The sequence below is a fragment of the Rattus rattus genome, chromosome 14, assembly GCF_011064425.1.
Source record: "Rattus rattus isolate New Zealand chromosome 14, Rrattus_CSIRO_v1, whole genome shotgun sequence".
NCBI lineage: Eukaryota > Metazoa > Chordata > Mammalia > Rodentia > Muridae > Rattus > Rattus rattus.
The window spans coordinates 23,004,469-23,026,858 of NC_046167.1; the positions used below are offsets into that span (position 1 = coordinate 23,004,469).

Consider the following 22,390-nt stretch of genomic DNA (forward strand, 5'->3'; position numbering starts at 1 on the left):
TCAGTGGTAGGCGCTTGCCTAGGAAGCGCAAGGCCCTGGGTTCGATCCCCAGCTCAAAAAAAAAAAAAAAAAAAAAAAAAAAAAAAAAAAAAAAGAAAGAAAAGAAAGAAAAAATTCCATGCTACAAGAGCCACTTAACTCAGACCTGGTAGGCCACTCTGGAAGTAATGACACACACCTTCAATTCCTTTACTCCCAGCAGAGGCAGGTGGATCTCTGAGTTCAAGGCCAGTATAGTCTACGGAGCGAAACAAGGACAGCCAAGGCTACACAGAGAGGCCCCGTCAAGACAAACAAGACAAAAACTGTTAAGACCAAAACATCAGTTTAAACTCACAATTTTAGATATAGTACACACTCCAGAAAAGGGCCTAGATGGGAGGACCTAGATATAAAACAGAAAAGGCATCTAGACACAGAGTATAAGAAGAGGTGACAGTGTCCCACTGCAGGAAGAACTGAGCAAGGCACACCTGCACAGCACGGGGAGGAAGCTATGGGACAGTTCCTCTACACAGCTCTTCTGATGCTTCTGGGAGAAACAACCACACAGCCACGGGTCCATCTGCCCCCCCACTTCCTCCCCCTCCTTCCCAAGCTGGTGCCTCCCTCCAAACTAGAACTTCTTCTATTTCTACACCTTTAAAGAAGAAAACAAAAAACCAAACAAATACCCTCCACCTTCACACCCCATGTGTGAGAAAACCATGGGTCTAGCAGTATTTGCTTAATGTATCGATCCACCTTCTTTTCCTGCAGATGACGTGATTTAGTTCTTCTCTATGGCTGAATATAAATATATCTGCTTTGCCTTTCCCAGTCCTGCTCCTGGAATGATGACTCTGAGACTAATTAGTTATTACTAAATGTCTAGGCCATAAGCGGTGGCTCATTTCCTAAGTAGCTCTTTTCTTTTTTAAAAAGATCTGATGGGATTTAAAGATTTATTTATTGTATGTGCGTGAGTACACTATAGCTATCTTCAGACACACCAGAAAAGGGTATCAGATGCAGATGGTTGTGAGCCACCATGTGGTTGCTGGGATTTGAACTCAGGACCTCCGGAAGAGTAATCGGTGCTCTTAACCACTGAGCCTATCCTAACTAGCTCTTATTTAAGCCACTCTATGTATACCACTTGGTTAGTTACCTCTCCTTCAGTCCTGGACCACTTCTTCCTTTACCTTCTGGGGCTCCCTCAACCTCTTTCCAAGTTCATCTACGTGGTGGTCTGTCCCTCATCCCTCTTCTCTCACTTATTATTTCCCAGAATCCTCTTTTTGTCCATGCTCCACTTCCTATTTCCCGCTTTTTTATTGACAGGTGGCTTATAAGAGATCCTCTCTACAGTTAGCACATGGTTCTCTGTTGTATCTATTCACGCACTGATAGGCACCTAAAGTGATTTCCAGACTTGCCAGTAGCATGAGATATTAAAGAAGCATCCCACGCTAACGCTAGCTAGCACCGGCAGATAGCTTCAGTTTGTCTCCATCCGGGTGGACAGGCCAAGACTGCACTCTTTCCTTTTAGCCAGGGTCTGTCTTACCCATGCTGGCTCTGCCTCTCCAGCTGTCTAGGACTCAGAAATCACTCTCTCTTTCTTCCCATCTCACTAAATGCTCACAGCTGGCTGCTGCCACACACACCCCATACTTCCAAATTCCCATGGCTGGCTGGGGTGCACCCTTGCACAATACGCTCTTCCATCATACCTTTCTCAGGAACCCAGTTGAGTCACTGGGCACAGAATCTCGCATCCTGATCTTACAAACTATCCCTCTATGTTAGATGCAGATGAACGTGCAGGCAGCTCTACTACTGTCTGTGGGTAGTTATTCCACTGGATTATGCCATGGGTGGAAACTGGATGCTATTACAGGTCAACTTTTATTTTTTTCCCGAATCTCCACACTGATTTCCATGGTGGCGGCACTAATTTATATTCCCAGAGACAGTGTGCAGGGACCCTTCCCCACACCCTTACCAGGGTGTCAGCTGCCATTTATCTTCCTGATGGCACATGGAACCTCGTGCTTTGTAACTGTGTTTACTTTATGACTAAGAACGTTGTACAGTTTCATTTATATATAAATTGGTCATATGTATTGCTTCTTAAAGCTCTTATTGTTTGAGAGATGATTTACATGTGGGGGTATACGTGCCACAGCACATACTTGAGCGTCAGAGGAGATCGTCACGAATATGTGCTGTCCAGCTTGTGGCAAGTACTGAGACAGATCACTGGCCCACTGGCTCTGCTTTTAGAGCTGCTGTTCTTCTGATATGCACTTCTTTACGTCATTGTGTATGTGGGTATTAAGCCCGTGTTGGGTGAATCATAACGTTCTCTTCCAGGACAGGGTGTCTCCCCTATGGCAATTGTTCCTTTGTTGGGCAGAGACTTTCAAGCAGGACAGAAGCCTGTTTGTCCACTGTTACTATTGTGCTCTGAGCCACTGGTGTCCTCCTCGGGCAGTCTTTACCTATGCCTATGTCTCCATGTGTTTCCCTCTGCCACTTCAAAGTTTACAGATAGACATAAGTCTTCATCTTAGATATTGGTATACCAAACATTTTTTGGTGCAGTGTTCTAGACCTTGAGGGAGGGGAGTGTTATAGGCCTGAGAATCTCCTATAACTCCTGTCCTGCACATGGCAAGAGAGCTAGCTTTAAAATATAGAATATGCTTTAATTTAGTGTGTGTGTGTGTGTGTGTGTGTGTGTGTGTGTGTGTGTGTAAATGTGCCTAGGTGTCAGATCCCCTAGAACTGAAGTTATAGATAGTTGTGAGCTGCCATGTGGGTGCTGGAATTGAACCTGAGTCCTCTGGAAGAGCAACCAGTGCTCTTAACCACTGAGCCACCTTTCCAGCCCATTTTCATTTTTTTTAACATTTATTTATTTATTATGTATATATACATCATACAGTTTTCTGCCTGCGTGTATGCACCTGCAGGCCAGAAGAGGGCACCAGACCTGATTACAGATGGTTGTGATCCACCACGTGGTTGCTGGGAATTGAACTCAGGACCTCTGGAAGAGCAGACAGTGCTCTTAACCTCTGAGCCATCCATCTCTCCAGCCCCCATTTTCATTTCTTAAGGAAACAAAATGTTCCACATTACTTCCTACAAGATCAGGTCAAAGTCCATGTGTCTAAGGACTAAGCAAGTTACCACCCCTGTTCCCAGCTGCCTGCTATACTCAGAATAAAAGTTGACCTTCAGCAACGTGAATGCTTTTGTACACGCAATCTATCCTGAGACCTTCCTTTCTTCGATCCTTCTAAGTTCCCATGAAACATGAACACCCAATTAAGGTACACACAATGGTTCACCAATCCTTGCTGTGAGTTTAATGGTATTTTCTCTTTATATCTCCTTTGGCAATATCAACTCCTAGACAGACTCTTTTTCTCACAGACATTTATCTTCATGTTTCAGTACTTAACAGGACCTGCATTTTCAAGTCTGAACAACTCTGTTCAAGCTCCCTCTTTCCCACACCTCCCCAGCTGGCCTGCCAACCAGTGGTACTGACAACATGACAGGTGGCGGCACCCTCTACTTGTTCTCTGATCTGGTCCACAGCCCCATCCTGGATATGCACTCTTCCCGACTTAGTGAGTTCATCTCTGCTTTCTGACTACTTCCTTCTATGCATCCTACTCTTCACTGTTTATTACATTTAAATCAGTGTCAACAATGTGCCGCAGACCTACAGACTAAACTCACCGACCTTTGTAACCTGGACCTCACTTTCAAGGAATTTACCACATAAGGTTGATTTTCTTATCAGGGAACCGTACTGCAACCTTACTACATCAATAAAGCTGAATCAGAACCCATGCTTCCTAGAGTCTATAGTACAAACCTGGAGAAAAGTGACTGTGCTCACTACAAACTTATGAATTAAAACCAAAGTCCTTAACAGAGGCCAAAAGAATGAATCATGTTACCCAACCCTAAGGTAGGCATGCCAACTACGTTGAGTTTTGTGAGACATTCACCATGTGTCTGCTTCCCTATACTGTTAGGAACCTACTGTTAGGAACACATCTTCCTCTATGACAGAACTCCTCGTGTCAAGTCCCTCTCTCTGCTCAGGACACCAGTTGGAGCCCTTACTGTCCTGTGTCATAGAAAGGAAATGCTAAGAGGGATCACAGCATCGCAGGGCTTGGTTGCTCAGGACTCTATTGCCTAATTAAACTTTAAATCCACACCGTAACCTGGGGTCTGGGCACTAGACAAGCTGTAGACACATGGTTCTCTGATTAGAGTAGGACTTAAGCTTTCAAAGGGCCTAGTGCAATATCTCAATGTAAATCTGTTATGTAGGGGTTGGGGATTTAGCTCAGTGGTAGAGCGCTTGCCTAGGAAGCACAAGGCCCTGGGTTCGGTCCCCAGCTCCGAAAAAAAGAACAAAAAACAAAAAAAAACAAAAACAAAAAAAAAACAAAAAAAAACAACAACAACAACAAAAAAAAATCTGTTATGTAAATTTAAAACAGAAAGAACAAGGCTTACCAAGGGTGGATCGAGATAACTGTGTGTTGTTGACCATGTCTGGGGGGCGATCAGGCTGTACAGAGGGAACTGCTGCTGGGGACTGTACACTGGAGGTAAGTAAAACGATGTAGCATAACGCTGCTGTGTGTAAAGGTTCATGTCCAGAGGTCTAAATCCATTCTTTGGCAAAAATGTGTTTATCGCTATCGCCTTTGCTTTTATCCGTGCCTGTGTGGAGACATTCACGATGTTACATGTTCCCATTAGAACATTCAAGAACACCGATCAGATAATAAAGGAGTTAAAAGCAGTGGTCTTACTTACCTTAATTGGCTTTCCTTGGAAAGTTCTGACTTCTTCTCGAAGGTATTTGTAAGCCTATGGGTAAAATTATCCAAAACACCATTCTGTTAACTTTCTAAGTTAACTTTACAGCTCAAATAATGATCTATATGGTCGAATATAGCAGACAGGATCTAAAAAGAGTGATTTATGACCCTCTTTTGGTCGCCGATCAGTAAGAATATCATTACAGTACCTGTACCCCCAAATTATTGTAAAAAAATAAATAACATAATGTAAGTATCCCAAACCCACAACTTAAAATTCCTCAATTATGATACAAAAAGGACCACTGCTTCCTTCCTATTCATCCCAATTAAAAACTAGGACTGTGTAATACAGGAAGGGAAGTGCTCGAAAGGAAAGGAGATTGAAGTATTTGTGCTATTATCACTGCGTGGGCCTATGTTCATCTGAGCACTAAGTCTTTATCAAGTTCCACTTCATACGGAGGCTCCACAGTTTCACCTCTGCTCACCGTCTGGCTCATCAGGCAGGCCAAGGCCGCACCACACAGTGAGGACCTCTACCCTTCTGGTCTTTAGGTTTCTGTGTTTTTCCCTTCTGACTCTCTGTTTGTAGTGCTTAACATTTCATACTTGGTATGCTTCTCTAAATCAGACATCTCCTTTAAGAGCACAAAACTTCTCAAAAACTTTGAAAGCACTTTGCCACACAATGGACACTGCCTCACAGGTCAGGGTTAAGTTCAAATTTCCCTACTTGGCAATCAAAAGTTTTCCTCAGATATGAGAGCAGATTTGATTTCCCACAAATGCCTACTCATAACACATTTAAGGAGTAATGTGACCTTCTTTCAGTAGTGCTACAAATCATACCTGTGGTTCCTGCACCTCATTTTCCCTGGACTTAACTGGGTGTTGCTGTAACAGCCTCAGTGTCCTAACTTCTGCTGCACACTGAAGGAACATGGGTAAACTAGGGACTTCACGGCTCGCAGAGCAATATACTCACCTGCTGTGCGTCAGCTTCTGTTTCAAAGGTAATGAACCAATTATCATTATAGGCAAATTCACAGTTTATAAATTTTGGTAAATTATCTCCTTTAAATAGTGCTTCTACTTCCTATAGAAAACAGAGAAGTTAGAAATTAGTCCTCAGTTATGTTGCTTTTTGTCCTCATCAAATTAGGAGGAAAAAGTATCCTCTCAGGCTGTGATGCAGCTGTGATGCAACTGCAAGCCTTTGAGAAACACTGCAGGGAGCACCCACAGGAACACATGCCACAGAGAAGGAAGGCAGGAATCCCTGGCAGCCTCTCCACTCACAAGGAACTGGATGGAATTAATATGACAAACAGGGGGGCCTGGGATGTGGCACACTTGGAAGCATGCCCTGCCTAGCACATAAGAAACCCTATGTTTGATCCCAATAACACATAAATGGAGCATTGTGGTATATGCTTGTAATTCCAGCACTTAAGCTGGAAGAAGACCAATCAAGTTGAAGGCCATCCTCAGCTACACAGAGTTCTGTGCTAGTCTGGGCTACATGATCCTTAAACAGAAGAGGATGGGGACAGGGAGGGAGAGTGAAGCAGAGTGGAGCGAGAGGAAGAGAAAGGAAACAGGAAGGAAGGGGAAGGAGGGAGAGAAGAAGGAAACATTGTATTTTATCAGCAGGCTAATAAATACACAAATTATTTTAAAAGATAGTTTGAAAACTAAAAATATTAGCTGAGCTGCTTCTGGCCAAGTTAAACTAGATTTATGGTCCCAAATGACACAAGTCATAAGTAAAAAAGACAAATGCATGTTATATAAAGCTTTTTAGACACCTGTCATTAGTAGGCATGGAGAGCCATCCTCGAGAGAACACACAGGGGCCAAGAGCGCCAAAGCCTAGAGTTTCCAGGTCACAGGATGGGCAAGTCTCCATAGCTTCATGGGGGGTTCTTTAGGCCATTAACCAGAAACAAAACAACTAGAATGGTCAGGTAAAATAACCCTACAGCCAGGTCACTGGGCAGCGGGAGAGGGAAACCCTTCTTAACCCTGAGAACAGGAGGGCAAATGAACAAGACTGTTTGAAGCCCTAAATGAAGGCTGTTCTGAACCACTTCACAAATGTGCAGAAACCAAACTGGTACCCAGTAATTTTTTTATCCATTTTTTTTGGAGCTGGGCGTCTTTGGGACTACGTGGATAAACGCCACCAAGGAACTTAGACATTTATTAGGAGTAATAATCACATAAAGAAGTAGAAAAGGCGCTGCCTTCTACTGAAAAAGAGGGGTTAGATTAACCTTAAAAGAATACAAACAGCAGCAGCCCCGGAGACCCCCGAGAGTTACTCAATGTCCATTTCAAGTGCTCAGACAGGAAAAGGCTTAGGATGAAAGCTCTGAAAGAGTAAACTCAACCTGCTTAAATCAATGATACAATTTTCCAAAAGTCAGAGAAAAGGACAGAGGAATAAAGAGAAAACTGGCAGATTTTTTTTCAGCAGAAACAATGTAAACCAGAAAAGAACAATGTGTTTAAAACACAAGAATTGGGATGTCGAGAGGAGAGCACTCCCTGCCAATCCAGAAACCTTACTAACTCCTCCCTGCAAACCAAACCAAACAAATTAAAGCCTTTAGTAAGCTCTAAACCAGGATTCTCTCAAACAGCAAAGATGAAAATAAGTTGCTTTCAGTAGTAATGGATTTGCACAAAATCTTTCAAAGGAATCAGGCAAAAGGAAAAAGCAGAACCTGCTGAAGGGCTAAATTCAGGCTTGTCCATCTGTTACAACATGCAAACAAGTGATATCATCAACAAGATTCATACTTAAGAATCATGCAGTTCACTTACAAAAGAAACACACACAAGCACTCATCATGCTTTAGTAAGTTTGCAGTTTTGTTTTAGATGGCCTTCTTAGTTATTCCAGGCTGCATGCAGCTGGCGGGCTGCAGGTGGACGTGCCTGAAAGCACTAAATGTGTAAGCATCTGGGCCAGTCATGGGGGCACATACCTATATTCAGGAGCCTGAGGCAGGAGGACCATGAGTTAAAGGCCAGCCTGGACCTTGCCTCTAGAAAACCGAAGCTCAACCAACCAAACAAACAAAAAGCCATATCTAGTGAGGGGAAAAAAAAAAAACAAAAAACAAAAAACAAACAAACAACCAAAAGCCCCAAGCCCAAACAAAGCAGACCAACAAACCAATAGATGCAAACAGAACACAGACCCACACCATGGAGCATCCCCACCCATCACACATCTAAACCTATTTTATTTTTAATTTCTAACTACTGAAATATACAAACCCCATTATGTTTAAAAATATAAATGTATAAAGGAATCCTGAGAACAAAAGGTGTGGTCATTTCCTTCTGCAAGTGAATCACATTGTATCTATCAGTGTGTATATTCTGAGAAAAGGTGTTTCTGTATCTTTTCTTAAACAAGCCCCATCAAAAACAGATATGTAAACAATCAAAAACAGATATATAAATAAGTACCAACAAAATAAAAATCTCGGGAAAACGTCAAGCAGCACACGTGGAGCAGCGCTTACCTCCACAGGGGTGGACTCAGATATCTCACGCAGTATCACTATGCACCGGTTTTGATTTGGCCTTACTTTCTCTCCCTTCTCATCCACTTGGACTAAAGGTAAAGCTGTGAAAAGGGAGGAAAAACAAGGGTGAAATACACATTACATGATACGCCAACAGAATGTGAACACTCCTTACCAAACATACCAGAGAAACTTGTACACATGGTGAATTATTAAAATGTTGAAACTCAAACAAACTGCCAAACAGTTGAAACCCACCTTTCTGTTTAATTTTCAAAGTGAAGGAATATGTAAATTTAAAAGGTCCTGCAAGAGCTACCAAATATACACACAATGAGGTGACAACTGTAGACCAACAGATCAAACGCTAGAAGCACCAGACAAGGGGTTAATGGTTTTCTCCTTTCTACAGTGAAAACTGACAACTTTAGTCAGCGATATTGGGGGTAATCCTTAAGAATAATTCCACAGACTTAGTGTAGTATATAAACAGATACAGCCAAGTTGCTGAGTTTTTAAACCAGATCTAACTAACACACACACACACACACACACACACACACACACACACACACACACACACACACACACACAGTAGTGATAATTTTTTTTTTAAAAATCTTTTAAATCCAATTAAGCTCTAAAGGAAGATAGCAATCTTTTAATATCACTACTTAGTCAAGTGTACACAGAAAATTTTTGAAATCACTGTCTCATCAATGAATAGGGACAGGGCAACATAAACACACACCTACAAAAAAAGCTGGTTGGTAGAACTAAGACTTTATTTCAAACACAGCAATGTCGAATCACTCAAACATCTGTAAGCAGTGGGTGTGCGAGTATGTCTGCGGTAGAGCATACCGTTTTCTTTGTGAGAAAGCCGCTACAGCTGGACCACACATCAGTTTCAAGGGAGGGAGCAGGGAAAAATACTCACCTGGAATTTGTAGCTTGAGTACAAAAAGTGAATTTTTATAATAAAAACAATGTGATTTAAAAAAGAAACGGAAACATCACAGCAAAGTATATGCAGAAAGCGCCACAGGGCCAGCAAAGCTCTGAGAGGAGCAGAGGCATCCTTCACCTCATGTTCCTCCCATGGGTCAAGACCAAATGGCTATGGACTTTGAATGTGGCACTTTAAGGCCAATCAACATCTAAGGTGAGGTTATTTTCTTTCTTTTAGGAAAATAAACTGGTAAGGTAGTGAAGTCCCCCAAATCAAGTAGAAATAAATAAATCACAGTTTTGACACAGAAGGTAAGCTTTAAGGGACTAGTGAAGTGCCCACGGATTTAAACTGTGTAGGATTTAAACCTTCACTGTATGCGCCACATTTCAGAGAAACGTCATTCCCAATATCTTTCTAAGGAAAAAGTGCAACAATATTTCATCAAAGGTTAAACAACAAGTTGGAAAGAAATTCATTTAGTAGCTAAACCAATATTTTACTTCATTAATGTTATTATTGGTTTTGGTCTTCATTAATTTAGCAGCTGTCTTTAAGGATCTCTAATGAAAAGATTCTTTTTCTCTTTCAATTACCCATGATCTTTGACCTTTCACTATAGGTTCAGTCAATGCCCCTGTCATACACAGGGAGGCTGTGGGAGGAGAGGAGGGTCTAATTTACACCCAAATCCTGTGTGGTGGCTGGGTGAGAAGGTTTATAACAGGACAGATAGTGTGGAGACAGTTGTCAACTTCACCTCACTGTCTACTTACATCTCAGGACTTCAACAATCAAATCCACATCAGTACTGAGCTTCTTGATGTGGTCAAGGTTAGCCACCGTTGTAATTGGCACATACTGATCACTGTCCATCTGCGATATAAGGTACATGTCGCTAGCAAGATTCTCCCTGTTGAAAGAAAGCAAACTCTTCTAACTGATACTACTTTAAAAGAACTTTCACTTCTAAAACCGATTTACAAGAGGCATGAGTGTGGTGAGACAGCTTTGAAATGAGAGCTGAGTCTAAACTCCATATGATATTTACTCAACTGATAGAATCAAAATTAGCCAAAAATGAAATAATTCTTTTAAAACATAATTATAGTCAGGCATGGTGCACACACCCTTATCTCCTAACTCTCAGGAAGGAGACAATGTAGATCCCTGAGTTGGAGGCCAGCCTGGTCTACAGAGCAAGTTCCAGAATAGCCAAGGCAACAGGGAGAGAGAGAGACCCTGTCTTAAAGGAAGAAAAAGAAAACAAAAACAGTAACTCAAAACAAACCAATAAAAGGGTGCAATTATAGTACATCTTTGTTTTGGACAATGTTTGAGTAATTTATTAAAAATGTACACGAATTATTTTCTTCTTTTTTACAGTAGGGAAATCTAGTTAAATGAATCAGAAAGCTACAAGAAATACAAAAGGCCAGAAGAATGTCAGTACCCCGGATGTTCCATACCATCTGGACACATGTTAAAGGTTCTTCAAGTTGTGGCTTCTAGGCAGCCAATGTCAATAACAAGAAGAAAATAGGGTTAGCACCTTCAGCCCGGGTAGAAGGAAAACCATACACCAGCAAACAGGACAAGATGTACTACCTCCTGGCATTTGGGCCAAAGAAAATGTTTCTGTGAATCCTCAGGGAAAAGACCATATGCAATTCAACACACAGTCTCTAAAACACCACAAAACAAAAGCACAGCTGGGTTCCACAGCCCTCCTTCAGTGAAGACTGCCTGAGAGGAGCCCTGCTCACCGTTCCTCCTCTCAGAGCTGACACTGGGAGTTATGGGAAGGCTACACCAAAGGTTTGTAAATGGCAGGGATCAGAGCAGAGCTTCAAAACTTTGACAAAAGTATCCTTCATTTTTACACCATGCTATTTGCTATACTAAGTTGTGATAAAGGGGAGGAAGAAAGGATGCCTGGATATTGTTCCTTTATCTTAAACAGGCCTCCTTGTCTTTGTGGGACCTTCATTCAGACATGGTCGTGTCCTCAGAGCTACAGGGAGCTTCACTCTTTGCCAGTTACCTACCTTCCACATATCTACTCTCATCACTAACTCAAAAGGTCAACATTTTCCAGCAAGATGTCACTTAAGGGAAATTAAATGGAGGAGCCCACTAAAGCGGCGAGTGTTTTGGGCGTTCATCTGAAGGTCCTACAGCATGCTGTGCATATGCAGAAATCCACAGTCAAACAACAGTCCAGACAACCATCACCAAAGTGGATCTGAGGCAAACTCTGGGCATCCCTGGCCTGAGGGTCACCACCAGTTCTCTACAGCACTTCTGATGAGTAGACAGACATGTAATTAGGTATTTATAAACATACCACTATGAAAAATCACATTTGTAATCAATAGCCAAAGTGTAATTCAAGAGATATCAGGCATTAGAAAAAAAAAACCACTAACAGCCTTACCTAGATAAGCAGAATTCCAATGTTTTTTTAAGTACTTCCCGAGGGTCTTCCTGGCTTTCTGGTTGAGACTCATTTCCTCCTATACAGAAGTAATAAACAACTCAGGAAAAAAGGCTTAAGATTTACCAAGCAGGTGGGTAATCCAGTACAGCATTTCAGTGTTTTCACCTGTATATATGTACAATAATATGAAAAGTGCTATTTTATCTGCAGTAACCCAGGAAAAACAAAATAAACGCAATAGCTGGGAAAACAATGGTACTGCGTAGCCAAGTCCAGCAGTCACTGTCACAACAACAGTCGGCACAGGCTTCCTTGGTCCTGCCATACTTCAGAAAAGGTTTTCAGGTAATAAACAAGCACATTGACTCTAAATAACAGTAAACAAAAAACAACAACAACAAAGAATCAACGCAAAAGGTAAGCACAGGCAAAACCAAACAGCCCCAGACCAAAACATCAGAAGAAAGCTGGAGACGGCTGATACACGGGCCATTTGCTCTACAGGACTAGGTATGTTCTACAGGGGAGCTGTAAGTTTTCCTTCCCAGCTGTCTAAGGGACTAATGAGAAACTATGTGTGTATGGTCACAGACAGCAGCAGGAGAAAGGCAATGCACTATAGAAGCGTGACGTTTGACTGAAAGCCCCTGCCTACAGCTGTGGCACCCAGGGCGCCTTGGGAACTAATGTTTACTATCACTGATTTGAAGGCATTGGAACACTAACAAGTGTCTGTACATATGTCAGACAGGAGAACACAGAGGACACTTGTATTCTAAAAGTCAAGGTTAAAGACTGTGAAGGTAGACAAGGTGGGGGAATTCAGAACAAATGTAGAGAAGACAGTTGGAGACAGTATCATACTGAGCAGTAACAAAACACATCTTCACTAGCAAAAAGAAACTAAATTGCAAAAATAACCAAGGAATAAAACACAGGAGACCATAAGACTTGAAAGTGAAAATGTGGCCTGTCAATCTCTGATCTGGAGACTTTCCAAGGTTATCTCCTTTAAATTCACACTACAATCTCCATACTGAAGAGACAATTACTTGATACATGAACTGTGAATTCAGACTGAAAGAAGCAAGGCCCCAGCTCTCAGGGGGCCAACATTCCACCGAGAGGCAGACAATGGACAGCTGAAGAAGCCTTTGGCAGCGTAATGAGACTCAAGTGACTCAGAAGAAAACAGTCAGGGCACAGGGCCCAGGGCCAGAGTAGCATGGTGCTGCCCCACACTGCGGTGTCCTCTGAACTGATGGGGGAAAGAGTGTGCATGAGAAGAGTGACTCATTCCAGACAGAGGCCCTGTGAGGCAGTGCCATCAGACAGCAAGGAGGCTAGTACAGCTGTGGAGCGAAGAACTCAGTAAAAAAGAAAGGCACAGAACGAAGCATGTATGACTCAGGTCAGGGAGGTTGTTCAAATTTTAATTTGAAAGTGACTGGGAACCAATTTGGGGGATGATGTCCTGGAAAGACTACCATGGTTACATGGTACAGGCAGACTGAAGTTGCAGCCGTATAATCAAGAGGCTAACACAATCACTGAGGGCAGACCATCTTTTGGTACCACATGGTACCAAAGCCAAGTAAAGAAGTCGAAGGCCTGCCATTTAGCTCAGAAGTGTGCCAGTGTTCCACTCTGCAGCGGCAAAGAGCCAGTGCCTACAGAGACGCCTCTGGCCCGTGAAGACTACCAGGTAAGTCTACTGTGACGTACATGGGAATTAGGAGGGAGAAGAGAATGATCTGCTAGGATGAAGAAATCACCAACAAAAGTGACCCTGGGGATGGGGAGATAGCCCAGTTGGTATGTGCTTTTGTGCAGCAATGTGAGGACTTGAGTTTAGCCTTCTGATCCATGTACGCTGACTATGAGGCTATACTCTTGGAATCCCAACACTGGCTGGGAGTGAGAGTGGGGGCAGAGAAAGGGAGATTCTTGGAGCTTGCTAGCCAACTTCTCAGCCTAATCAATGAGGTCCAGATTCTACTGAGAGACCTGGTATGTCTCCTGAGGGTTGGCTTTTAGCCACATGAATATTCAAATGCCAGACATGTGCCCACGAATGCACGCATACACGCATGCGCGCACACACAGATAAAATAGGTAAGAGCAGGGTGAGATATATAGCCTATAATTAGAGCGCTATGGAGCCTGTTAAAGCTGAGACTCAAATACCATAGGGAGGAAAAAAACAAACAAACAAAAACCCCAAAAACCCCCACCCCCTAAACAGGCCTGGCCAAAATAGGGTCTTTAAAGAATTGGGTAAATGCAATTATCATACTTGCAAGGACAACTTAAGTAAGGCTTAAACAAATTCAGGAGGCCAGGACATAGGAACAGCTAACACGAAACAGCGTTCCAAAGGACCTTGATGGAAGGACATAGGTGTACAGAAGATACTGTGTAAGAGAATGATGGAGACTGGGGGTGGAGAGATGGCTCAGTGGTTAAGAGCACTGGCTGCTCTTCCAGAGGTCCTGAGTTCAATTCCCAGGAACCACACGGTGGCTCACAACCATCCATAATGAGTTCTGATGCCCTCTTCTGGCGTGCAGGTATACGCAGATAGAGTACCCACATACATGGACAGAGTACTCAGACACAAAGTAAATCTTTTTTTTTTTAAGCAGAATGGTGGAAACTGATCTAGCACAAACTGCACGGTAGCACTGCAGGAGGCGCAGCACCATGCGGGTAGCCAGACAGCAGGTGTAGTGGGGAGGCAAGGACTGTACGTGGTAAGAGGAGAGCTGCTGAGGACAGGCTGCAGGACTGAGTGACATCAGCGAGACACCAGATGACTTACAAGACGGAGATACAGGACTGAGGTTACTTTCTTTTTAAAAATAATATAAAAAAAAAATAAGTAAAATAAATGAACCAGTATGTTCCTAGGCATGAAAAAGCACTACTCCTCAATCCTAACTATAGAAATCAACGGGACTCCAGCAGGCTGTCAAGGTCAGCAGCCACCACGCTAAGTTTCTTGACTGTCACCAAGTGTGCAGTCCTGACACATGATGAAAAAGGGCGCTTTACCTTTGTGGATTTCTCTTTACCCCACATTATAGGCATGGTGATAGAAACACATGAGAAAACGTCTAGACAGGAGTATCACAGAGCACATGGTGCTCTTCCTCAAACTGTTAGGATTGTCAGAAACAGAGTCTAAGCACTGTTACGAGAGAGGAGCCCAGAGCAGGACAACAACTAAGTACAATGTGGCGTTCAAGGCAGGAAGAAAGACACTAGTTGGAACAGGTCAGTCCTCATTCCGGTTTGTGGTAAATACATCACTGTAAGAGAAGAACAGAAAGGCTGGGTGTGGGGTGGAGTTCTTTCTGAGGGCAACTGCTGTCAAGGTGGACAGTGTGCTCACTCTGCAATTCGTGACAACGGGTCTTTCCCACTTCCTTCTGCCAGAAGCACAAGAACTGTCTCTAATAGTCACTGTCACGCCCAGTTACAGTCCCCACAAGTTTCAAACTCTCCTCCTGCTCTTCACCCAGAGCCTATAGAAAGTCTTCAACTGCACTTCCGGTTTCCTACTGTGGCTCTGGTTCTGTCTCTTCTGCCTGGAGCTGAGGGTATTTCAGCTCCTCCCATGCTCAAGCGCCCTGGAGCACACAGCCATCTTCAGTGTTGCTCTGTCTTTGCTGTGAATTTTAAAACACTTTTTTTTTTTTTCCTTTTTCTTTTTTTTCGGAGCTGGGGACCGAACCCAGGGCCTTGCGTTTGCTAGGCAAGCGCTCTACCACTGAGCTAAATCCCCAACCCCTTAAAACACTCTTTAAAGGCTACCTGTACCACTGCATCCAAGGCTCACGGAGCATAACAGAAGATGAAGCGTGCTGCCTAACAGTGTCTCTGGCATGTGACACGGCACTGGACTGACCTAACTGCAGCTGGGAGGACCTGCGCAATACTGAGTCTGTTACTGTTTCATTCATCATGAATGGGAGAAAGGAACACATGAAGCCTACCCCTCACTGCTACTAGGCGCTAGGAGAGGAGCTATAAGTTCTAAGCCTCAATTTGCATTTACAAAAGTGACCCTGACCAAACTCAGTGGGGTAGACATAAGAGTCAGAAGGGTTGCTGGGAAGAAAAAAGAATTTGGGGGGGGTAATGAGGTGAAAACAACCCAAAGATCAGTACACACATGTATTGAGCTGTCAAAGAATAATAAAGAATGATATCTTAAAAGGATAAAGATGCTTGAGACCGTGAGTCATTATGGAAACTCAAGCTGAAATCCCTGTGAGCTCTCTAGCTGAGGCACGGAGAGAGGCTGCCTTTGCTCCTGGGAAACAAACGCTGGCCCGCTGTGGAGAGCTGTGGAGAGCTGTGGAGAGCTGTGGAGAGCTGTGGAGAGCTGTGGAGAGCTGTGGAGAGCTTCCTCAGTTGCTCCTTCCTTAGCCTTCCCTTCATCTGCTTCCAGCCCACAGTGTTGGGGACTGAATCCAGTGCATGTGTTAACACTTTACAAACCGGTAGGCTTTGTCAATCACACCATAAACAAAACTGGAAGTAAGGAATTATTTTCCCAATACCCACAAACATTTCACATTGGTACCACACCCTAGCTTCAAAAGAGAAGTCTTTGTCTTTTTCTTCCAAAAATAGCTTTAAATATCTCTTTTACAAAGAACAAACTCTTTTGAATTTAGAATTCCCAGACATATTTTAACGTATTATTTTTTGATACTACCTACTTTGGGTCTTTTGCATAGTTTCTGTTCCCAGTTTAAGATTGATATGCAGTCTAAACTTTGTTATTTTTAGTTCCTTTCATTTTACTATAGGATCCCCATCACCTGTATATAGAGAGCCTGTTATTTTTTTCTTTTTGTTGCCTTTTTTTTTTTCTTTTTTTTTCGGAGCTGGGGACCGAACCCAGGGCCTTGAGCTTGCTAGGCAAGCGCTCTACCACTGAGCTAAGTCCCCAACCCCTGTTACTTTTTTCTTAAATCTAATTTAAATGCCTTAAATGTCTAGCATTCTTCCCTCATTTTGCTATCAAAAAGTCATTTTCACCATTACTGCAGTTTATCCCAATGTTTTGTCATTTCCCAATTATTAACCAGTGTTAGGTTAATGAGGAAGCGCTGATCAAATCAAATTGCTAAATGCTAGTGAATCCTTGCTTATATGAAGGTTTAATAAAATCACTTAAATTCAACATGGCTAATTCATATTTACTAGAAAGCAATGTGACTTGATTTTTTTCTTTCCTTTATAAACTCTTACCTTATTCATTTGACCAGTTTAAAACAGACCTAACGTCTACATTTTCTACATAAGTAACGATGCTGACTTCTGTCGTATTTGAGTCTTAAACTAAATGAGGTTATCTCACACTGCGGGGCCTGGTAGCCTTGGGTCTGCCAACTCCGCTCCTGCTCACTAAGATAATGCTCTCCTGTATTTACAAATGGTGACCATAAGCAATGCAGACCAAGAAGACAGGCCTTGGTTTAAAACCTGAGGTAATTATACCCTGCAACAGTAAGAAACAAAATAAAAAGGAGAAAAATATATCCAACAGGTTTGCTTCCCCACATTTCTTTCTTTCTGTCACTTCTTTCTGTCACTGCACTAACAAAGGGGACACAGTTTAAGTCCTTCTGGCTCCCAGGGCCTTTATCCACTGCTCTGTTCTACTCTCTAACTCTCAGCCCACCAACCTGCCTTACCCTCAATTCCAACACTAATTCTCCACCTCTGCCTGTCTTGACACTTCACCCCATGAAAACCCTTGGCTTCTGGTATTCAGTGCCATTTGTCTCAGAAGCCACTTGATTCTCCAGCACACCTTCCCCTCCAGGGTTTCACTCCTGTCTCCACCAGTTTCAAGGAACACTGAGCAAAGGCAATGAAAAGTACATTGTTTAAAGCAAGACTAAGAAACTGACATAACAATTAAATCTCCAGGACTCTCAGTGAAAAACATCGCACTTTGCAGGCTTACCCGTGTCGCTGTTCTCAGGCAGAGGTTAAGTATTCTGCATGGTCTAGAGCCAGAGTGCTCATGTCTGTCTGCTCTGCCTCCTGTGCGTCCGGGAGCGTGGCATTCTCACGGCTTTTGTCGCCATCGCCATTGGCATCCGATCCTAGAATTGCAGTTTTGTCCTCAGAGGATGTGTTACAAGAATAACTTTCCCTTAAAGTACAGCTTACTACATTGGCATTACTCAAAATTTGTAATTGGATTGTACAAGCTCCCAAGGCTCTAAATGTGTCACAAGCCTGGGCCCAGGTGTGAATGGAGAAGACAGTTAGCATGCTGAGGAAGGCAAAGGTATAAGTTAACAGCGGCTCCAGGCTCACTACTCACCCTGCTGGTCGCAGTCTGTAGGACGGCCGGGAGCCTCTTCCCACGAGGCATTCACACCGACAGCCGCACTACTTGCCTCCAGATGTAACATATGAGTCCCCCATACTTTTGCATTAGGGTTTAGCTCTGAAACCTTAGTTGTTGGGACCTAGAAAAAAATTTCACATGTATGTATTTTTATCCTAAGTTCAACAAATGCTGTTTTGTTAGTTTATAGTAAAAACCAACACCAATATTAAGACAGTTTAGGCTCAAAAGCCTAGCTAGCTATCTATTCACACACACCTTGGGATTAAATGAGGCTCAAAACAAACAAAGCTGATGCAGTCAGAACTGCAGCTAAGTCACCCTTACAGTTTCTTCTAAGCTCAGGGCTTACTGCAAATGAGGGCTCCTTTATTTCACTCAGCTCAGCCTCAAAACCTGGATGGCCTAACATGAATCTCAATTTATAGGTTTACAAATGCAATACAATGTAAATGGAAACGTCTTAATTATAAAGCTCTAAACTGTAAGCAGAGATAGAAAACAAGAGCTCTTCCTTGCAGCTAAGACTCCTGAAGCACCAGAGAAGGTTAGAGCATCACTAAGGCAGGAGAACACCTTACAGTCTCGGTAGAGCTACTCGCTCCCATTCCTGAGAGTCGCCCTATCCTCTTGGCAGCTACAGAACGACTGCCCAGATCGCCCACAGGAGGCTGCAGGTGATGCTGATTCTTCTGGTCTAGGGCTCTCACCTGTGCTAACGCTACTGGGGCTTGAGTCCAACGCCCTACAGACAGCTGTGCAGCTACTTTATCTCGTTAACATCACTTGGAAATAACTTTGCAAGTCTCACTTTTTAAGTGGATAGGAATTTTTCAGGTTTTGGTAGTGGTTAATTACATAAAAGTATATTTGGTAGTGAAAGAGTAAAATGCAATTTGACACTCCTCAGGTTCAGAACAGCTATTCAATTGTAGTGAAGTTTGTTGAGATTTTTAGACCCAGGTCTGTTTAAATCTGCATGATTTTTTTTTTATTTATAGGTATTTTAATTTTAAAAGAAAAAAATCAGATGATAACAGCAACCACCACCACCACCACCACCACCACCACAACAACAGTGCTGACATTGCTGGCATAAAGCACTCAGCATGATGCCTGGTACACACCGGGCACTCCCAAAATCACTAGCCCACTGGTCACAATGTCAACAGCAGCATCCCACGCTCAGACGCCGGGGACCTCATCCAAAGGCTGTCCAGCTCAAAGTATCAGGACAAGCACTCTTACAGGATCAGCACCTCCTAGGCCTTGTTCAAGTGCAGGCACATCCCGGCGTCTGTGTCTAACACAGCACTTCTGTACTTTGGCCCAGTCTGTCTGGCATACGCTTTCATTCACTTCCAGGACTGACAGTCTCTGCTCACACGCTTCACAGCTTATCATATCCCTTCACTAAGTGAATACTCTCCATTTCCTTTTTTTCCTGGTACCAAAACAAAAATCAAACAAACAAAAAAATCTGTCTTTCTTCTACTTACAAACCCTGAATTCTTCTCCAACTACATCCCAGTAGTGGCTATTTCCCAAATACCAACTCCAATTTGCCCCTGAACTCTCTCAACAAACCACTTGCCTTTTTGAGCACACCACCAGTCATGGTGCCCTGAAGTAGAGCCCCTCATGAAGGGACAGGGGTCCCAGTCCTGGGTGTACCTCAGACTGGTGTTCTAAGCTGGGAACAGGCAAGCTTGTGTTTCTCCAGGGTCCAGCACAGACAGTACCCTGTCTGCACTGCACAGCACGAGGCACTACTGCTGCGCTACAGCAAGGGAGCATGGAGCATTGTAACCACGGACAGGCAGAGCAGATCCAGTCTCAGGCAAGGGGCGCGGGCAGTGGAAACCTGAAACTGTTTCTAACACTGCAAGGAGAAGGCTCTGAGCCAAGCAGTGTCCACATTCGTCCTCTGAACGTAACTCTGGCCTCTGCTGCCTCCACTCGCTGGGCAAGAACTGAAGCACAATGCCCACAAACGGAGGCCTAAGCAAGTGCCCATCTCTTTACTTTGGCAAGTATTTCCAAAAAGCCAGGATTTTCCTCCAAGTTAAGTGTAAGCAATAAACGCCGATTCTTCAATCACAATTAAATGTCCAATTCATCTTTGGCATCTGGTGTCTCTGCAAAAGGCTAGTCTCATCTCCTCTCTCTCTCCACCTACCTAACAAGGACAGCCTACACTCACAGGCATCTGCGAGCACTGTGCTGGCGCCTGAGCACCGCACAGCGAAAGGCAACCTGAGGTCCTGGCTGTTACACACACGGAGGTTTAACAACTTTACTCAAGTATAACTTGCATATTTTTAAAGATTCCCACATATTTAATTTTCATGAGTTTGGATTCATAAAACTACCATCAGAATCCTCCAAAGAACCTGTTGTTTTAATTATAACTATTATATCTGTATTATTATACTAGTCTGTATAATATAACCTATTTCTCTTTTTTCCTTCTTGACTATCTGCATAAATCACTTTTTGAATTAGGCTCAGTTCTCTTCCCAGTATCCCAAAATCAAGTTTTTCTATTTCAATTTCATTCAATATATTAACAGACTCTTGTCACATGCACTGCCTATATAGTCTTTAAATTACTAACATTAATACCAAGTAACATTATCTTTTTCTTCTTAGTGTCTTTTGTGGCTGAGCAGCATGAACAATATATGTTCTGTAGTTTATAAGACAGATTACACGGCTGTGAAGTGCCCACAAGCAGCACTCAGTTATTACGGCCTGGCATAGTTAGTCTTCCATGGTGTCCACAGCCAGACTGTGTCTGTGCTCTATAGAACTCTGGGGTGGTGGACACCACACACACAGGGGTGGTGGACACCACACACACACACACACACACCCCACACACACACCCCACACTCCATACACACACACACACACACACACACACACACCCCACACTCCACACACACACACACTTTGCTCACCACTATGTTGCCACCCAGCCAGCATCATTCAGAACATAGTAGAAAGGTGCTCAATGAAAACTTACCAGAGTAATAGCATAGAAATGTACATTTTCCACAAAGTAACAACAGTTTTAGCTCACAAATGACTTGGACCTTATGGGTAAGAAATTATTACATCTTGGGTGCTAAAGTGATGGCTCGGTGGCTACTTTTCCAAAGGACACGACTGGAGAATTGGCACAAGGTTAGGAGCACTTGCTGCTCTTGCAGAGGACCAGAGTTTGATTCCCAGTACCCACATAGTAGCTCACAACTTCTTACTGCAGTTCAGGGAATCTGGAGACCTCGTCTAACCTTCCCTAACACCAGGCATGCTGCAAAGACATGCTGACAGATACATGCAGGCAAAACATTCGTGCACATAAAAATAAAGTAAAATAAATCTAAAATGAGAAAGTTTTTCAAAGGAAATAAAGAAACCATTATTTAAGTAGTAACGCCCAAGCAGATGTCAGGAAAGCAGTCCATTAGGATTGTGGGTAGTTATTTAAGATTTGGAGAGAGCACTGACAAAAGAGATGATGCACGAAGACCTCCAAGACCTAAGGGCCTAACAGCAGAGAGCTCACTGCATTCTGCACTCCTACTACAATCACAGCAAGCTTAACAGGGAGGCATCACTACCCTCATTTCCCAAGAAAACCAAGAAAGAGAAAGGTCATATCCACCAATGGTAATGAGAGGATTATAAGATTGTACCTTAATATCAGCAAACTCAAAACATTCAAGAACTGACTTATCAAAATCCACATGAAAAAGACTTTTATTACACAAAGGCCAACCTTTGCTTTACTTAAAAGAAGGGTTTTGCTTTTACTTGTATGAAACTTGCAATGGATTATCATCAAGAGCCCTAGTTTTATCTGCCTGGATCTATGAGTCAGAATTTTCTTCTCTGAAAATGTATGGGTTGGTAACATTTATTACAACCAGAAGCAAGCTGAACTTCCTGCCACACTGTGAGGGTGTGGGGACTGTACATAAAGTCACCACTGCTTCTCTTTGAAGGACGAGGCATTTCACCTGCAGGCTCGGATGCTCTGTACATTCAAAACACTATGCTCTACTTTTTAAAAATTCCTGTTTCACAAGTTTGTATTACAAGATAGAATGGTCTCGCCAACAGGCTGCTGAACGGAACAAGAGGGAACTAGGAGTGTCTGAGTGGGGAAGTAATGGGGAAACTCAAAGAGATGAGACAACAGAGCAAAGGGGGGAATGCCTG

General features: G+C 43.1%; 1 protein-coding gene across 1 annotated transcript in view; it reads right to left on the reverse strand.

Annotated features, from left to right (window-relative positions):
• Positions 1-22,390, reverse strand: part of Larp4b (La ribonucleoprotein 4B) — a 78,565-nt gene that overhangs the window by 18,210 nt on the left and 37,965 nt on the right. The window contains 9 exon segments of the mRNA XM_032885131.1: positions 4,534-4,743; positions 4,840-4,893; positions 5,833-5,943; positions 8,387-8,490; positions 10,118-10,254; positions 11,779-11,857; positions 17,768-17,792; positions 17,794-17,909; positions 18,134-18,281. Of these exon segments, the coding sequence (XP_032741022.1) occupies positions 4,534-4,743; positions 4,840-4,893; positions 5,833-5,943; positions 8,387-8,490; positions 10,118-10,254; positions 11,779-11,857; positions 17,768-17,792; positions 17,794-17,909; positions 18,134-18,281 (984 nt within the window).